Source organism: Acyrthosiphon pisum, chromosome A3 (assembly GCF_005508785.2).
Source record: "Acyrthosiphon pisum isolate AL4f chromosome A3, pea_aphid_22Mar2018_4r6ur, whole genome shotgun sequence".
In the NCBI taxonomy this organism is placed as follows: Eukaryota; Metazoa; Arthropoda; class Insecta; order Hemiptera; family Aphididae; genus Acyrthosiphon; species Acyrthosiphon pisum.
In genome coordinates this window covers 41,855,313-41,871,450 of record NC_042496.1, presented here as the reverse complement: position 1 = coordinate 41,871,450, position 16,138 = coordinate 41,855,313, and the positions used below count along the sequence as shown (strand labels likewise).

At 34.2% G+C, this 16,138-nt stretch overlaps 1 protein-coding gene across 1 annotated transcript in view; it reads right to left on the bottom strand.

Moving 5' to 3' along the window:
• Window positions 1-51: 51 nt before the first annotated feature.
• LOC100158791 (cadherin-99C) overlaps window positions 52-16,138 on the bottom strand; it is a 64,617-nt gene continuing 48,530 nt past the window's right edge. The window contains 21 exon segments of the mRNA XM_008182389.3: window positions 52-3,356; window positions 4,567-4,630; window positions 4,632-4,700; window positions 4,774-4,870; window positions 5,088-5,324; window positions 5,629-5,897; window positions 6,017-6,400; window positions 6,551-6,702; window positions 7,338-7,584; window positions 8,323-8,439; window positions 8,501-8,842; window positions 9,059-9,232; window positions 9,327-9,611; window positions 9,677-10,135; window positions 10,203-10,352; window positions 10,453-10,590; window positions 10,712-10,915; window positions 10,980-11,198; window positions 12,164-12,313; window positions 14,572-14,814; window positions 14,905-15,027. Coding sequence (XP_008180611.1) covers window positions 3,076-3,356; window positions 4,567-4,630; window positions 4,632-4,700; window positions 4,774-4,870; window positions 5,088-5,324; window positions 5,629-5,897; window positions 6,017-6,400; window positions 6,551-6,702; window positions 7,338-7,584; window positions 8,323-8,439; window positions 8,501-8,842; window positions 9,059-9,232; window positions 9,327-9,611; window positions 9,677-10,135; window positions 10,203-10,352; window positions 10,453-10,590; window positions 10,712-10,915; window positions 10,980-11,198; window positions 12,164-12,313; window positions 14,572-14,814; window positions 14,905-15,027 — 4,404 coding nt within the window. The 3' untranslated portion in view covers window positions 52-3,075.

The window sequence follows — 16,138 nt, the reverse complement described above, 5'->3', positions numbered from 1 at the left end:
GATTTGATTATACATTTTGTAGATGAGAAAAATAATTACACAAATATCGTACACATATATATATCAAACATATATTTTTACTAAATGTACACAAAGTTGAAATAATCGTATAAAAAAATATAATAAATCAAGAACGTAATATTATTACAACAACATAATATTATACAAATTGTTATATTATTACTATATTACACTACAAAATGGTTTTAATTTTACTATGTTTCTTCTTAAGTTTAATAATAAGTTATTACACAATTTGAGCTTCAGGAAAACGTTCAACGTTTGCCCTAACAATTAAATATGGCAATGTGTTACCTATTTTAATAATATTAGACAAACTGAAATATCTTATATGAGCAAATCAAAAAGAATACAAATTACACACATGTAAGTATACATTTTGATAACTTTATATTTTTACTTGAAAAAAAAAATAATTATCACCTATGACTAATTTGATTGGAATTATTGTGGCTGCGTTCATTTATTTAATTTTTAAAATTTAAGATTATCTTCTCAATAAGTTGATGTATTATGTATAAATGTATAATTAACACGCTAAAACTAAGTTTTGTGTTCTGATAATATTTGAATTTATTGAATTGCATATCACGTTAGATTGCTGGATGAATATAATTTAAATAGGTAAATCATATTTATTCAAATACGGTTTGAGTAGGTACGGTGGTAGGTCATCGTTATACACAATTCAAACGCAATAAATGATTAGTAATAGTTGGATTTTTTGTAGGACAACGTTTTGCAACGTAATTTTTAACTATCATACTAATTTTTATTTGTAGTGGCTAGTCACGAGTGACATACAATTATCTTTTTAGTTTTTAATTTTTACACTGAACGCACCTGGTTAATGAAACTTAAATCAAAAATAACATAAATTCTTAACTAACTTAATTAACAGTCGTCATTAATTATTTCAGTACAGAATATTCAATAATTTCAAAAAGTTGTCTTACAATGATATTTTTTTTCTGCAAAATGTTACGCTTCATATTATTATAGTATATAAAAATCGTACGTTTTCGCTGTATACCTAGTGTATTCGTGTTACAGCCTACAGGTAAGTTATAAGTACAACTATACATGTCGTTAAACCGTAATAACGACGGGAGAATATTCTATGGTAAGTTTATAATATAGTTGTATACATAATAAATATAGTTAACTACAAAAGTACAAAACATTTGATTACAGTATGCAGGGAATTAAAAATAGGTATCAATTTAATAATAATAATAATATAGATACATCACGGTGCATAGGTACCTAGTACCTACATGTCTATATATTAAACAAAACAATAGATAATGAGTTGAAAATTTCACGTTCCAATGGCCCTCCTAATTTTAGCTGTAACGTTAAAAATTCTCGACGCGTTTGAAATTTAATTTTACTGACTACCTTCTATAATGAATATAGTGTGTTGCGTACAATTTGTATGATAGGTACGTATTTCAAACCAAAAAAGTTCTAAATCGAGTAAAAGAGTTCGTAATTAGTGCACCAACCGAATAGATTCCGTAGTCCAAAGATCATTAAATCGCGCTCCCGGTAATCACCTATTTCACGTATAGGTGGGATAAGAATGCACGTGTCAGTTCACTGTTGTTTTAAAATAGGTACCAACAATTTGAAACTGGTGATAGGATAACAGCACACTGCACCAAATATGTTTATATAATACATTAATATGTGTACCAATCAGACCAGAAAACGTTTGTTCATACAACAAATTACGTTTCGTTTAATGCCCGACAATCGTATGGCCCGATACGAATATTATACAACACTGTTGTTAGGCACAGTTAAAATATAGGCATATAATAACCGAACATTCGAATCATTTCAATTTATAAGGAAATCTATCGCCTCTCTTTGTCTTACACTACAAGTAAATTGCCTGGGCGATCGGCATCCGGACCTATCTGACGAGTGACGACATGCCCTAGTATAGTCTCTTATTATTATTAATACTGCTACTACCGTTTATCACGCATTCGCACGTAGGTCACTGGATCGTGAATTGGATATGTACCTATATATTAGGTGGAATTTACAGGAATTTATTAAAGTCCTTCCGATTTTTGATCATTGACAAAATGTTCAATCTTAACCCGTATTATATATTGTATGATTTTTTTATTGAAGAACATTCATTATTTCAAAAAATATTACCTAGATAGCAGCTGTTTTATTTTATTTTAAATTTAAATCGTTAAAAAACAATTTTTTTATCATTTTTAATTGACAACATACATTTTTTATTTGAAGTATAATATTTCTATAGGTAGTATAAAAAATCAAATTCCAGGCGAGTAGGCTTATAATAAGTTATAATTTATAAGCTACTCGTCCAAAATTCAATTGTTATGCATCGAATTACCTACACAAAACTATTCTGTTTCGGAATAAGAAATTAATATGTATGTTGTTGTTCAATAAACTTAGAAAAGTATAACGATATAAAAAATTTAAAAACATAGGTAAGTAGGTAGCATTTTTGTCTTCAAAAATTATTACCTACCTACCTATATAGTTTTTGAAATAATGATTGTTTTCAATAAAATAATCACCTCGTACAATATAACATTATGATGTAATGCTGATATATGTATGGGCGGTACCTGCATTTTACAAATCGGGGTGATGGCCGGTGGGGTGTTTTCGCATCGACGCCGCGACGTAGCATAAAGTAAATTGTTTCATATACTAATAACGGATAATAATTGGGTAGGTACATGTTTATAAAATAAACAATATTCGTTGCACATAGTTATAGGGAGGGGGGAAATATACCTATAGCATCTATCTACACATAAATATAATATATATTATACACCTATATAATATGTACAAAAACGATGTTATCACAGTGACCGCAGTTTAGGGGATAGGGTTTAAATTGTATCGTGGGTGGGGGTTGGGACCGCGGGGACTAGACGCGGTAATAACATCGCATTTTTTATGTGATATCAGTTGTACACAGTAATAATAATAATATATAATATAAAATACGCGTTTGTGTGCGTGGACGACGGGTGAGCGGGGGTTCGATCACAGTTCGGTGGTGACCTCCACGTCCTTCCGGTTGAACGTCGTCAGCCCGTTGCCGTTGTGCATCGCGGGACGACCAAACTCCTTTTTCTCCCGGAACGTCACATTGTCGTTGGTGGGACTGATGACGGCCGCCGCGGCCGCGGATTCGGTGTCGTCCGACGGTTCGAATGCCATGTTCGTCCGGCCGAACGTGCTGGTACCGCCGTTCGACATGCCGCGGCCCATACTCGACGTCCTGGCCGTGGTCGCCGCTTCCGAGCTCACAGGACTGTGTCCGTCTGCAGATTATAGGATTGCGATATATTAGAAAATGCATACGAAACGATATTTTCATGTTTTTTACACCGCATTTAAAATTTCGTTTTATTATCTCACTCAGAGTCAACCATCATTCACGTAAGTTTTTTTTAATAATTTTTTCAAACGTTATATTATATTCCTATTTTACTTTTATTATATTTTTTTCTCGTCGTCACTTTAGTAGTATAGTCACAACAAAATATTGTTCTACGAAATTATGTTAGTTTTTGTACAATTCGCATTTTTATTAGAGAATTATGGCATTACAATAACTTCGTAAAGTAATATTATTACGCGATATAGATAAAATATTAGGAAATGTCTTTATTCAGCAGCATTTTCATTTTTTTTCGTTGCGTAATTTTCACGACCAATTTTAAAGTCTTATATACTATTATTATTTACTATAGCCAAAAATATATTTTTTTACACGCATTAGCTGAGTGCCTATAATTCTTTAAAAACCGACATCCCCCCCACAATTTGGGTCATGTGATTCGGGCGCAAGTATGCATATTATAAATTGGTACATTAATAATCGGTGACCGCAGTCAATCAGCTTTCGAAAAAGAAATACGGGTGCTGCACGTTGTTGCGTACGCAACCTCGTGCTAACGCTTATGGTCTTATTAGTATATTATTATATTAGATTAATATTAGTAACATGATTAATTTCATCTTTGAGTGGTGGGGATCAGACTGGGCATGAATTCTTTTCTCTCTTTGAACACCACGCAACATGGACCAAATTTGTGTTGTTAACTTTTTATATTGGAGTGAATTGACCTGCTATTATCAAACTTAAATCCGCGAGAACACTATCTGGGGAACCTCATCGGAATTATTTATATTTTAATTTTAAAATGACTTATAACTAAATATTATAATTTTAAAATGCTCATAACTTGCTTAAAATTTAAAACATAGAAAAAACACCAACGTACAAAATTATAGTAAATGTAAGCACATAGATAATGGTCTGTAACAGGTCTCGCATTTAAATTTGATTATATATATAATGAATTCACTCTAAATTCTGTTGAACCGTTGAACGCAAATTTGCCTTATCATGCGTTTGTAAGACGGTTCCGTTAGAAAGCTCTGATCACGCAATAGGTAGTTGTTGTTGTACTACACTTGTGCATAGTATTATATTGTCATGTGATGTTAATAATTTATTATTATTACCGATGCTGTCGACGTTCTCTTTGGTGATGTACCCGACGTTGTCCATACTGAACGTGTGATTTTTTGCGGCTAAAGTCCAGTTGCAAGTCGTTGTAGCTGTCGTTGTCGTCGACCGGTACGCTCATTTGGAGCACCTGAGCAAAAAAAACCGTCAATTGAGGGTATTAGTCGATCGTCGCCTGCACATCGTCTTAACCCAAATCTTACCTGTACCTCGTATTCCTTCATGTTCGGCTCGATGAACACCGGGTCGTACCGTTGCGTCACGTACATCCGGGCCATCCGCTCCTTGTACGCCTTGTACCTGGCACAACGAAGGCGTTTATCACATATTATTATATTACACTGTCGTACTATTATTATTATAGTGTACTCTGCAGGGCGAACCGTCTCGTTTTTCCGCGTCGCGACACTCGGCATATTGTGGGAAAACGCGGCGGCTCGCCGTGCAGTAGGTATTATATTATATTATATAGGTGTACGTCGCGCGTTATCGCCCGTGGCTCGGAGTTCGACCTTACCTCGACCACGACACGCAGATGTAAATTATGCCGGCGATGCCCAACACCAGGATCAGGGCCGCCATGAGGATCAGAGTGTACGGGAATACGGTCCATTGGATGGTCACGCCCGCGGTGTGGGTCCGAGTGACGACGTTCTGCTGTTGCAGCGGCAAATGGATGTCCGACGCGATAATTGACAGTTTCTCGGCGATCGTCGTCGTAATGTTTCCGACGGAATCTTTGTTCAGTATTGACCTGCGCGATTGGAAAAAACCAAACACGAAACGTCAATTTAAAACGAGGTTTATTAATAATAATATTATTCGCGCGTGTATATAATAGCACAGCAGTGTCATCGTGCGCTATTAGCCAGACAGCGGAAACCGTTTTATATTCTCGGAGAGTGAATCGACGACATCAAACCGGTTGTGGAAACACGAAACTTAGGTCGTTGTAGCCCGCCGTTTTTGCAAATTTAGGTAAGCCGTCGTCGGCTACACGTATTACACCATGTAAGCTATAGCTGTAGCTGCAGACATGCATGCCGTTATTTAATTACCTGGCCACTTTGGTGTTATTTCGTTCCAAAATCGTCTCGCTGGCAGGGTCTACGACGTAAAACCAGAAATCGGTCGAGCTGGGATCGGTCTCGACGGTCAGGTTGTCTCTCCGCCTGTACTGCTTGGCCGACACTTTCTCGCCGCCCACGATCAGCTGCAGGAGTTTTTCCATCGCGTCTATCAATTTGTTTTCGGACGATTTAACGATGTCCGGACGTGCGCCGTCGATGGCCATCACCAAACGGTGTTGGTCTTTGATCACGTTTATCTGTAAAAGAAAAATATAGGTCATACTCGCGGTGTGTGTAATCCTGCCCATAGGGGAGGTGTAAGGAAGATTGCTGGTTCGAGCCAACTCGAACATTTATTTTATTTTTTAACACTTACGACGACGTGCGCTTGAGCCGTGTTGTAGTCGCTGGGATTCGTGGCCCCCGGATTGTCGCGCGCCGTGACCACAAGTCGGAACGGTAAGTGTCGCGGAAGCACGTCGGTCAGCGTCCTTAGGGTTTTTACGATTCCGGTCTTCGGGTCGACGGCGAAATAAGGACCTTCCGTCGAGTTCTGATCGTCGTCGTCGGCCAACTCGTATCTCACGTCACCCAATTTCCCCCCGTCCAAGTCCTCCGCTTTCACCTGCAACACCACACTGCCTATTTCCTCGTCGGCCGATACTGCTCCATAATATGCGTTCTTGGCGTAGCGTTTGCTGCTTTCCGGATACACAAACGTAGGCACGTTGTCGTTTATGTCGATCACTTGGACGTTTAACTATTAAGCGTATTAGAGTATTATAGTTTATTGACATATACAACACTGTTATTATAGGTATGTGTATATTATATTAGGAGGTACCTAAGCAGTACGCTATTATAATAACATACATATTGATATTATAATTATGGTATACATATTACTTACCATAGTAGTGCTTTTTGTCGGGTTAACGACTCCGGCAAGCGTGTCGAGACGTATTTTCAGTTGATAACTCTCTGCGTGTTCGTGATCTAATTTAGTTTCCTTTAAACGTACTTCACAATTTTTCTCAGTTGTGACATTTATTGTAAATACATCTACGCACACCAATAAAACAAAATTAATATCGGGTGTTATGACATGTTTTTTTTTTCACATCAAATATATCATAAATAATTTTGTATGTTTATACTAAAAAAAAATGTGATTATCTAAACAATAATAATATTATTATTATATAAAATGGGTAAGAATAAAAAACTATAGTCCACGACATGAAAACTGCAGGCCCCCCGAGTATGCAACCAGCACTGCTTACCCCCACCCGTTTGTCATGGGTTCTCAACCAGCTATATGTTTACCTAAAACTGCGCGGCTGTCACAGTACCCACGCGTATTGTATATTTGAAACATTCCAATAGACGGTAGACCTGAATTTTTTTTGCATCCCCTACACAGTACGTTTAGTGGCTGTCCAACAGAAAAAACTTTATTTAAAAAAAATGAATTTAATTACATTGTGGACCCCTGAGGCAAAATGGACGCTAGGTTTTTGTGACGGTCAGAGGCCAGTTTTCATATCATGGACTATATGTATACAGGTATTAAAACCGATAGAAAAAGCATAATATTTGTGTCACTGCAAATGTTAATAATATGGTAAAATTAACATTATTATTTAATTAATTAATAATAGCTGTTTATATTAAATATTCATCTGTAATGCCTTTACCTTCAGAGTTTCCGGAAACTATAGTACAAACGAGAGGAAGGGGTAGTGATGGTCTTGGGTGTACAACAGTCAGAACTTTAACTAAAGTACCAACAACGGCAGATTCTAAAACTCGAGCGGAGTACGAATCGTCCGAGAACCCCATTCCCAATTCTGGTATTGGAGTCGTGACACGCCGAACAAAGATTGTCACTGATGTCACTGACGAGAGCTGAGGTTCACCCAAATCATAAGCTTTTACATCCACCTGTACAATAAATAATAATTATATAATATGTGTGTGTTGATGCAGTGAATAATATTTATTGATTTGTTTAGTTGTACAGTATAATGTTAAAATATATATTTTAAATTTTAGTTTTAAAGAATAAAAGAAGTTTTAAAAATAATAATGTATTATATAGGTAAACGCCACTAAACAGTAGGATTATGTATTATGTGGTTATTAAAAAGTAATTGATAATAATATGGACATTCATGATTTAATTAATATAATTAAATTTCAGCAACCCGATAAAAAGTAATGATTAATCGATTGTAATGGTTTCAGAAATATAATTAACTAGATTATAGACGTAGTGCGTACATAAGGAAACATGTACCTATTCAAAAATGTTGTGAAATTAATCAATGTGGGTGGTCAATTGTTTACTGTATAGTAGATATAATAATATGTTTATATTAATAATTAGGTTATATTTGTAACATATGCAATAAATCTGTCGTAAATGTGACTTGCAGTCGTAGGAGTGTTTAATAATTTGCTTATTACGTGTGCATTTATTTTTACTTATAAATGACCACGATACTCAATAGTTGAATGTGAATGAAATTATGTTAAAACAATAAAAACATAATTTGTAGATATTTTCAACTAAAATTTCCTAAGTTTAATACTTTTAACAAATAAGTTGATATAATTGACCAAGTTTTGAAAGCTGCTACATTAATGTTAATTTAATAAAAATAGTTACAATTAATTTACCTGATATTCATTATCGGGTTCTTTTTGTAGATCACCGCGCACGTATAAAACTCCGAGATCAGGGTCAATGTGAAAATACTTTAAGGCTTTTCCACGGCCACTCAATTCGTACCGGACCTAAAATACAAACATTTTTTTATTACGATTCATCCGATTAAATAGTACCTTGTTAATTTACCTTATTTCCCGGAGATGTTCCGTCCGAATCAGTAGCTAAAAGAGTCGTGACTTTAGTTCCAATGGCTACATCGTCGTCGAGTGTTACAGGCGAAGGTATGGTTAGAAATACTGGTGGGATATCATTGCGATCTTCAACATTCACAATTACTTTCGTTGTGGCACCGGGTGTTTGATTTGAATTTTCCAATGTTCCGATGATTAGTGTATGTTGACTGTCTTTCTCATAATCTAAACCTCTAAGTGTTCTAACCGTTCCAGTAGTCGGATCGATGGTAAATAAATCTGAAGGTCCTTGTTTTATTACATAAGTCACTCGTTTCACTGTATCGGGATCATCGGCCTGTAATTATTATACACAATACATATTAAACATAAATTCTAAAATAAAGCATAATATAATTTACGATTAAAATAGTATATCATGTATACCTAATATGATTTTTTAACATAAATTATACATTTGACCAAATTAATTTAAAATACTGCAAGTATTTGTTATTTTTGAAATTTGCAAAAATTATAATAAATAATATGAATTCTAAAAAAAAATACGCACGTGCACTTGAGTAACTAGGAAATCGGGCGCATTCTCTGGTACTTTTGCTTCGTATAGTGTCTTATGGAATAGTGGAATTTCGTCTTCAACGTCTTTAACCGAAACAGTCACAGAAGCAGTTCCAATACGTGGATCTGGCGCTCCGTCTTTTGCGGTAACCACAAATTTATATTCCTATAAAAATATTTACGATTCGAGTATGTTATTTTTTGAATAAAATACGATAATCCTACAATACTCCAAATGAAAATACATATTTTCTACTCACATTGTTTTTTTCATAGTCCAAGGCTGTAGCAGTACGTATATGCCCTGTATTGACATCAATTAAAAATGGCAAATCATCCGGCAACGAATAATGAACTAAAGCATTTATTCCTTCGTCTCCGTCTACAGCTTCAACTTGTCCCACAGGGGCTCCGTCTAAACCTTCGTCCACCGAAAACTCATACGGGGCACCAATGAATTCCGGATTTTTATCATTAATATCGCTAATTTTAATATTTAATGTTGTTGTACTCGAAAGCCCTCCTTCGTCTTGTGCTTTGATTAACTGTATACAAATGATTTTCATAACATTTTACTCAATATTAAAATCGGCGACAACGAGAAACTTACCAATTGATAACGGGTCAGCTCTTCACGGTCCAATTTTCGTATAACACCAACTATCCCAGTTTTTTCGCCTATTGTAAATTGCCTCAAATCATTCCCTGATAAGATAGTGTAAGTGACAGGATCATTTTCGGGATCAATGGCTTTCAAAGAGATAACTGTTGTGTTTATTGGCGATCCTTCACTAACAGTAACTTCGTATGAACTTTGTGAAAATACCGGGGATTTAGTATTTGGCCCTGCTATTACAACAACTTCGACAATACTTTGGGTGTATAAACCTCCTGAATCAGTAGCTTGGACAGTTATACTATACTGATCACCAGCCATCATTCGACCAGTGGTTTCAATCCAGCCAGTTATTGGATCAATATGGAACTTACTGTGGCCTTGGTTTGATATGTGATATATACTATAAGACACATTAGCGTTTTGACCTTCGTCGTTGTCCACTGCTTTAATCTGCATAAAATGTGGACAGTCAATGAAAATTCATAAAAATCAATTAGTATAATAAATCACAACGTACTTGGACAAGTTGTCGCCTAGAATTTCCAGCTTGGATTGTGATTGGAGACAACATTGGCATTCGCGGAGGATTATCATTCACATCTTTCAAGAACACTGTCATTAGGTATGGAATGCTACCGGCATGTCCATTAACTTCTCTAGCTACTATCTAAAAACAACATTTGTCATAATAGTATTAAAAAATCTTTTGTGTAATTGCAACTGACGAGTGAGCAAATTATATATAATTTATATAAATTTGTATTTACTTGAAAACGGTATTTTCCAGGATTTGGCGGATCTCTGTCTAATTTTTCTTCATTTACATAAATATTTCCATCAGAATCCACATTAAAAGAATTAGTTGTCAGTTCAAACATATAAGTTACTTTAGGATCATTTGGTCCCTATAAATAACACGTGAGCATAATAAATATTTCGGTATTTCAAAACTAAAATGATTTATTTTAATTTTCATATTATTGTGTGCATAAAAAACTAGTTTTACATTTTAGTTTTAATATTTACCAAATCATCGTCAGTTACGGATAACATGATTGGTTGTCCGTTCTTATCTAAAACTTTTGTACCAACAGGTGAGTTTTCTTCTACAAATCCGTATCCTTCGTCAACAGCAGAACTATGTATAACGGGCGGATTGATATCGACAGGTTTTACTTCAATATACAGTTTAGCCGTAGTTGATCTGTGGTTGGACGATTCTTCTTCAGCCTTAATCATGAACATTTGTGACAACTAATCTTTTATACAACTATATAATATTTTTATAACTTACCTTGACAGTTATTGAAAATCTCTTCGTCAGACTAGTATCTACTGCTTTTATTTGTTTTACAGTACCGAACTGAGGATCGATGGTGAAGTATTCTGCGTAAAATGAAGGAGACCCATCAATAAACGTATACTCAATTGGATAATTCAACGAATCCATGTCTACAGCTTGTATTTTTTCTGGTCTTATAGTAAGGACTCCAGAATTTACACCACTGGCAACCTAATGAATAAAATATAAATATTTAGTAAAACATTAGTGATTTTACAAAGCCCAATAAAGTTTCAATACAGCCATATAGGTACATAAAAGTAAAAGTAAATCGCTCTTTGTTAAAAAAATTTCACTATTGGCCATGAAGTAATTATTTAGTACAGATTATTATTTTTAATTTAAACAAAAGATATAATATAATACATAATTATAACTTATAAGTTATAACAAGACAACAATGACGAATTGAAAAATTTAGCCCATTTGATGTTTTAATCGTTTGATATACAACAATCTATCATTCCTCACTTAATGCATTATAGGCTTATGGACTTCAAAATTGTTGACTAGATTTAAATTAATGGATCTTTTTAAGTTGATACAAACTACAAGTAATTTCTACTGAAAATAAAATAGGTTTTGAGTTATTTTAATAGAAAACATTAATCATTTTAAGTAGATATATTGTAATTACTAATATGATATAATATTAAGGATAATGTTTAAACACGTTTACATCTGTAACGACTTGTATGATTTCTGCACATATGTATTTGCGTTTACAGTCGTAAATCATAATCATCGGACTTTAATAATAAATCACAAATATAAAAAATGCCATTTATATTCACCCCCCCCCCCCTTTAACACGCACACTTATCAAACGGACGATAATATGTAATATAGCTTACGATTATAGTAGTCCGAATGAAACCTGCGGGCAACCGGAAAACCGGTTAAGCGTTAAATGTTTAACTCTCTCCCATGAATGAAACAACTAGTACGTACGCGTAGTATTATATATAGGTATAACATTATGTTGATATATCGGATTGGTCATTTTGATTTTTAGAGCAGAAAATAATGGATTAAATTAACCCGAATGCATTCTGTTTCACACCGATATCATGTTTAAATCTTTACATAATATTTACCGCGGTTGTATGCACTATATTAATATAATGGTTACTCACGGTGGTGTGATATTCCGGATTTATGCAAGCTCCGTCCTGAACCGTGCATCCTTGATAATTGAACGACGGGTCCTGATCGTCTTCGTCTTTTACCATCACAGTAAGCGTTGTAGTCGACGTAAGTCTGTCTTCGGGGTTCTTGGCTCGGTCCTGAAATCATTTTTATTCCATTCGTTCAACGATGCTGAGAAAATATAATATATCGATGGCAAATGGGACGTGGCACCGACCGGCAGAGGGTACAGATAAATGGGGCCGACGTCGAATTCCGTCGCCTGTCCCAGGGCGTACGAAACACACCAACAATATCCGAATAAAATAAAAAACCTATCCATTTCGAAACATTCAAACACCGACTAGGACGATTCACACATCCAGACATTTAAAAAACGTGTCCGACCTCTGCAACCGTTGCTGTTCTGTCATAAATGTGCCATATGTACAACAGTGGTGTGTACCTATATATTATACGTACCTATCTATAATGTGAGTAGTGTGTACGCTGTAGCGTGTGTGTACGCGTGTGCTCGTGCATATTTGGATGCGTGTAATATTCAAATAATAATATAAACAACTACTATAGGTACTTTAATGCCTACACCTACCGTTCATCGACATCCGACTGTTCTATTTATTCGACACACGGCGTGTAAAAACATAGAATATTAATTATAATATTATTGTTCGAAGCCGTAACTGTATATTATTTAACGTATATAATAATATTACACAGTCTTTAAGTACACACGCAGAATGACGCGTACATTTACGAATGATTTCATCCAATCGTTTGGTAGGTACTTACTAGTTATATAATATAATATCAGTTATCACATATTATTAAGTGTATATGTTTAATGCGACTGCAGGCCGGGTTATAATTGAGTGTCGAGAATGTTCCCATCACTCAAAACATATTATAATGAACATCGTGGGATATATTTTTGAAATAATAAACGTCGTATGAATTTTTCAAAAAATTCGGTCATGGTAAAGTCAAAAATCGTATAGTTATATTTGAAATTACATTACCTATTTAAAATAGGTACGTTATGGCGGGTAAAGCAGAAGCGGTTTATTGTGTTTTGATTGTTCAATTGATAGATACTGTATAGATAGTGATAACACGGGGGTCGAATATAGTGAAGGTTAAACGTTTGTGAACCATAAATATCATTACTAAGTGGGCTTATGACACGAGAACAAATAATGTCAGTTGTTAAATACTCAAATTTAACGTGTGTTGAAATAGAATTATTACTATATAACTTCGAGGTCGAACTAAAAGAAAAACTCTGAAGATCTACGTTTAGGATATATTTTAACTCCTCAATAATTAGTATGACTATAATCTAACCAGAATGACTTGCTCACGTCATTATTGTGTATAAATACGGAATAGTAACATTTTATAAATATAAAAGTATTAGGTGTAAACTATTTTCTATTGTTTAGATCAATAAAATATTTTTAAAATAATAGTACAAAATATTGATATCATAAAATGGCTGGTGAACACATTTTAGTGTTATTATAACACTAAAATGTGTTAAAAACGCACGCGACTTGAAATATGATTATCCATAGTCAACAAATCGTATTACACATTATACGCGTGCACATGGGTATTATAATTATAATTATTATTGTATTATCAACCACCAACGTAATTTTTTGGCTAATTTCAACACACAATTATTATTATTACATTTTAATATTATTCTTTGGCGTAAGGTACCTATCATCAAAAAAAAAAAAATAATAATAATAATAATAATAGGAAATCTCAAGTGTAGGATTGATGATGAGTCATTACTATAATATGAAATCCGTAGGAGATGATGCATACATAATATAGGCGCGCAATCTAAACCAGTGGTCGCGGCGTAGGACGTTTGTCTGCAGTACGAAACGCGCGGCGATGTGTGTAGGTATGTGTAATCCCTCCTTCTCATACGTTTCGTATGCTAAGGGAAGTGGTGTAAGCGTATAGGTGTATAATATAATAAATCGGATAAAATGCGTATATGTGAGAAAGAAAATAGTATCTATAACCGGTCTGCAAGAAAGAAAAAAATACCAGTGTAACTAGAGCGGCTTGCTTAAATTGGACATTTCCACTTTGGCCTCGTTATTAAACCCTATCGCGTATCCCCGCACCATAAACGTAATATTATATTTTAAGAATATTACACGGTTTCGTAGTTTGAGGATACAGTTCCAAAAGTCGATTTCGGCTTATGAATATCGACATCGCAAAGAAATATAATTATAGCGGGGTACTGATTATATAATTGTAATATCTAATATAGCTACTAAATAAGAAATTTGTTTCCACCGAAAAAATCGATTTGAATAATATACACGATAATAATATTAAACATTTAAACATTCAATTTTACACGTACCGTTGCTTGGATCGTTACGAAGTATTTTTGAACTTTTTCAAAGTCCAGGCCTTTCTGTAGTATTATTTCGCCAGAATTGGAAGACTTCATCTTGAAGTGTTTGACGCCATCGCTGACTCTGCCTTTTTGGAGCTCTTCTTCCGGTACATTTCCGGGAATCACTAAGTACTCGACTAGAGCGTTGACGCCGGTGTCTGCGTCCACTGTTTTCACAGCTGCCACAGATGTGCCGACAGTTGTCAACTGTAAACACACACAAAAATGAATTGGGTTGAACAATTAAAATAAAAATAATATTACGAAGCGTTATTAATTATTATACGAGATACGTACCTCGGGAACTGATACTTGGTACGGAGTATCCAAAAACACCGGTGCATTGTCGTTAATGTCGGTCGTGCGCACTATTATGGGTATGGTCCTCTTTTTGTTGGTAGACCTTACCACGCACGTAACCTAAAAGTAAAAATAAAAAGCGGTTTAAAGTGACGAGTTACTACAAAATAAAATATTTAGTATTATTCAGTAGCGTAGCCAGAATTATAAATGGGGGGGGGGGGTGTGTTTAAGTATAGATTAAAACCAAGTTTATACAGTTTTCGTATATAAATACATTTAGGGTTCGGGACTTGACTTATTGTACTAAAAATTATCGAAATATGCAGTCAAAATTGTCAAAATATGCTTAAATCTATGCAGCTACATTTTTATGTTATTTTTGAAAAATTCATAAAACATATTACAGTTTTGGTAATAAAAAACTAAAAAATAAGTTGGTATATAAACATGATAAAAATAATTTATACTCGGGCTTACTAATTTTAATATAGGTACCTACCTATATTGATTAATATGATGGACAGAGGACATTAATGTATGGTTTGGACATTTTTAAACTATTGTGAAATAAAACAACTTTTTTTAAAAAAATACTAGTTTAATAAATAAGTAATAACGAATAACGTGATATGCGAACATCGTGATAAACGAACACGTATCTACCGATTTTCATTTCCTCGTACAATCTAGAAGTCAATTATAGTTTTAATACAGTTTTGTCACAAAGAGACTTATACAATTACAATTGTATACAATCTTACGTACCATATGCGAAAATAGCGCTAACTGTAGCCAAGCTCCACTAATAAGTTTAAAAGCCCTTCCAAACATTTTTTAAATTTTTTTAAGCTTATTCAATTTTATAATAGTATGGTTTTAGACTTCCCAAATCTCAAAATTAACGCCTATTGTACATTTGTACCTAACCAAACATAATATTTTTAAAAATATTTTTCAATATTATCCAAACATGATTTTTCCCAACAATTGTATGTAAATTTAAGTTAAAAAAATGCAAAATATGCACAAATATGTAAAAATATGCAAATTCAAACTTTGTTTGATAAGACATATAAAAAAATTTCATAAGACAAATGTATAACTTATCAAATTAAATCTTATCTACGACCACTACAATGAAACATGGAAACAGTCCCGAACCCTATAAACAATATATTTATTAGGGGGGGAAATGTCAATTGGGGGGGGGGGGTGTTTAAACACCCAA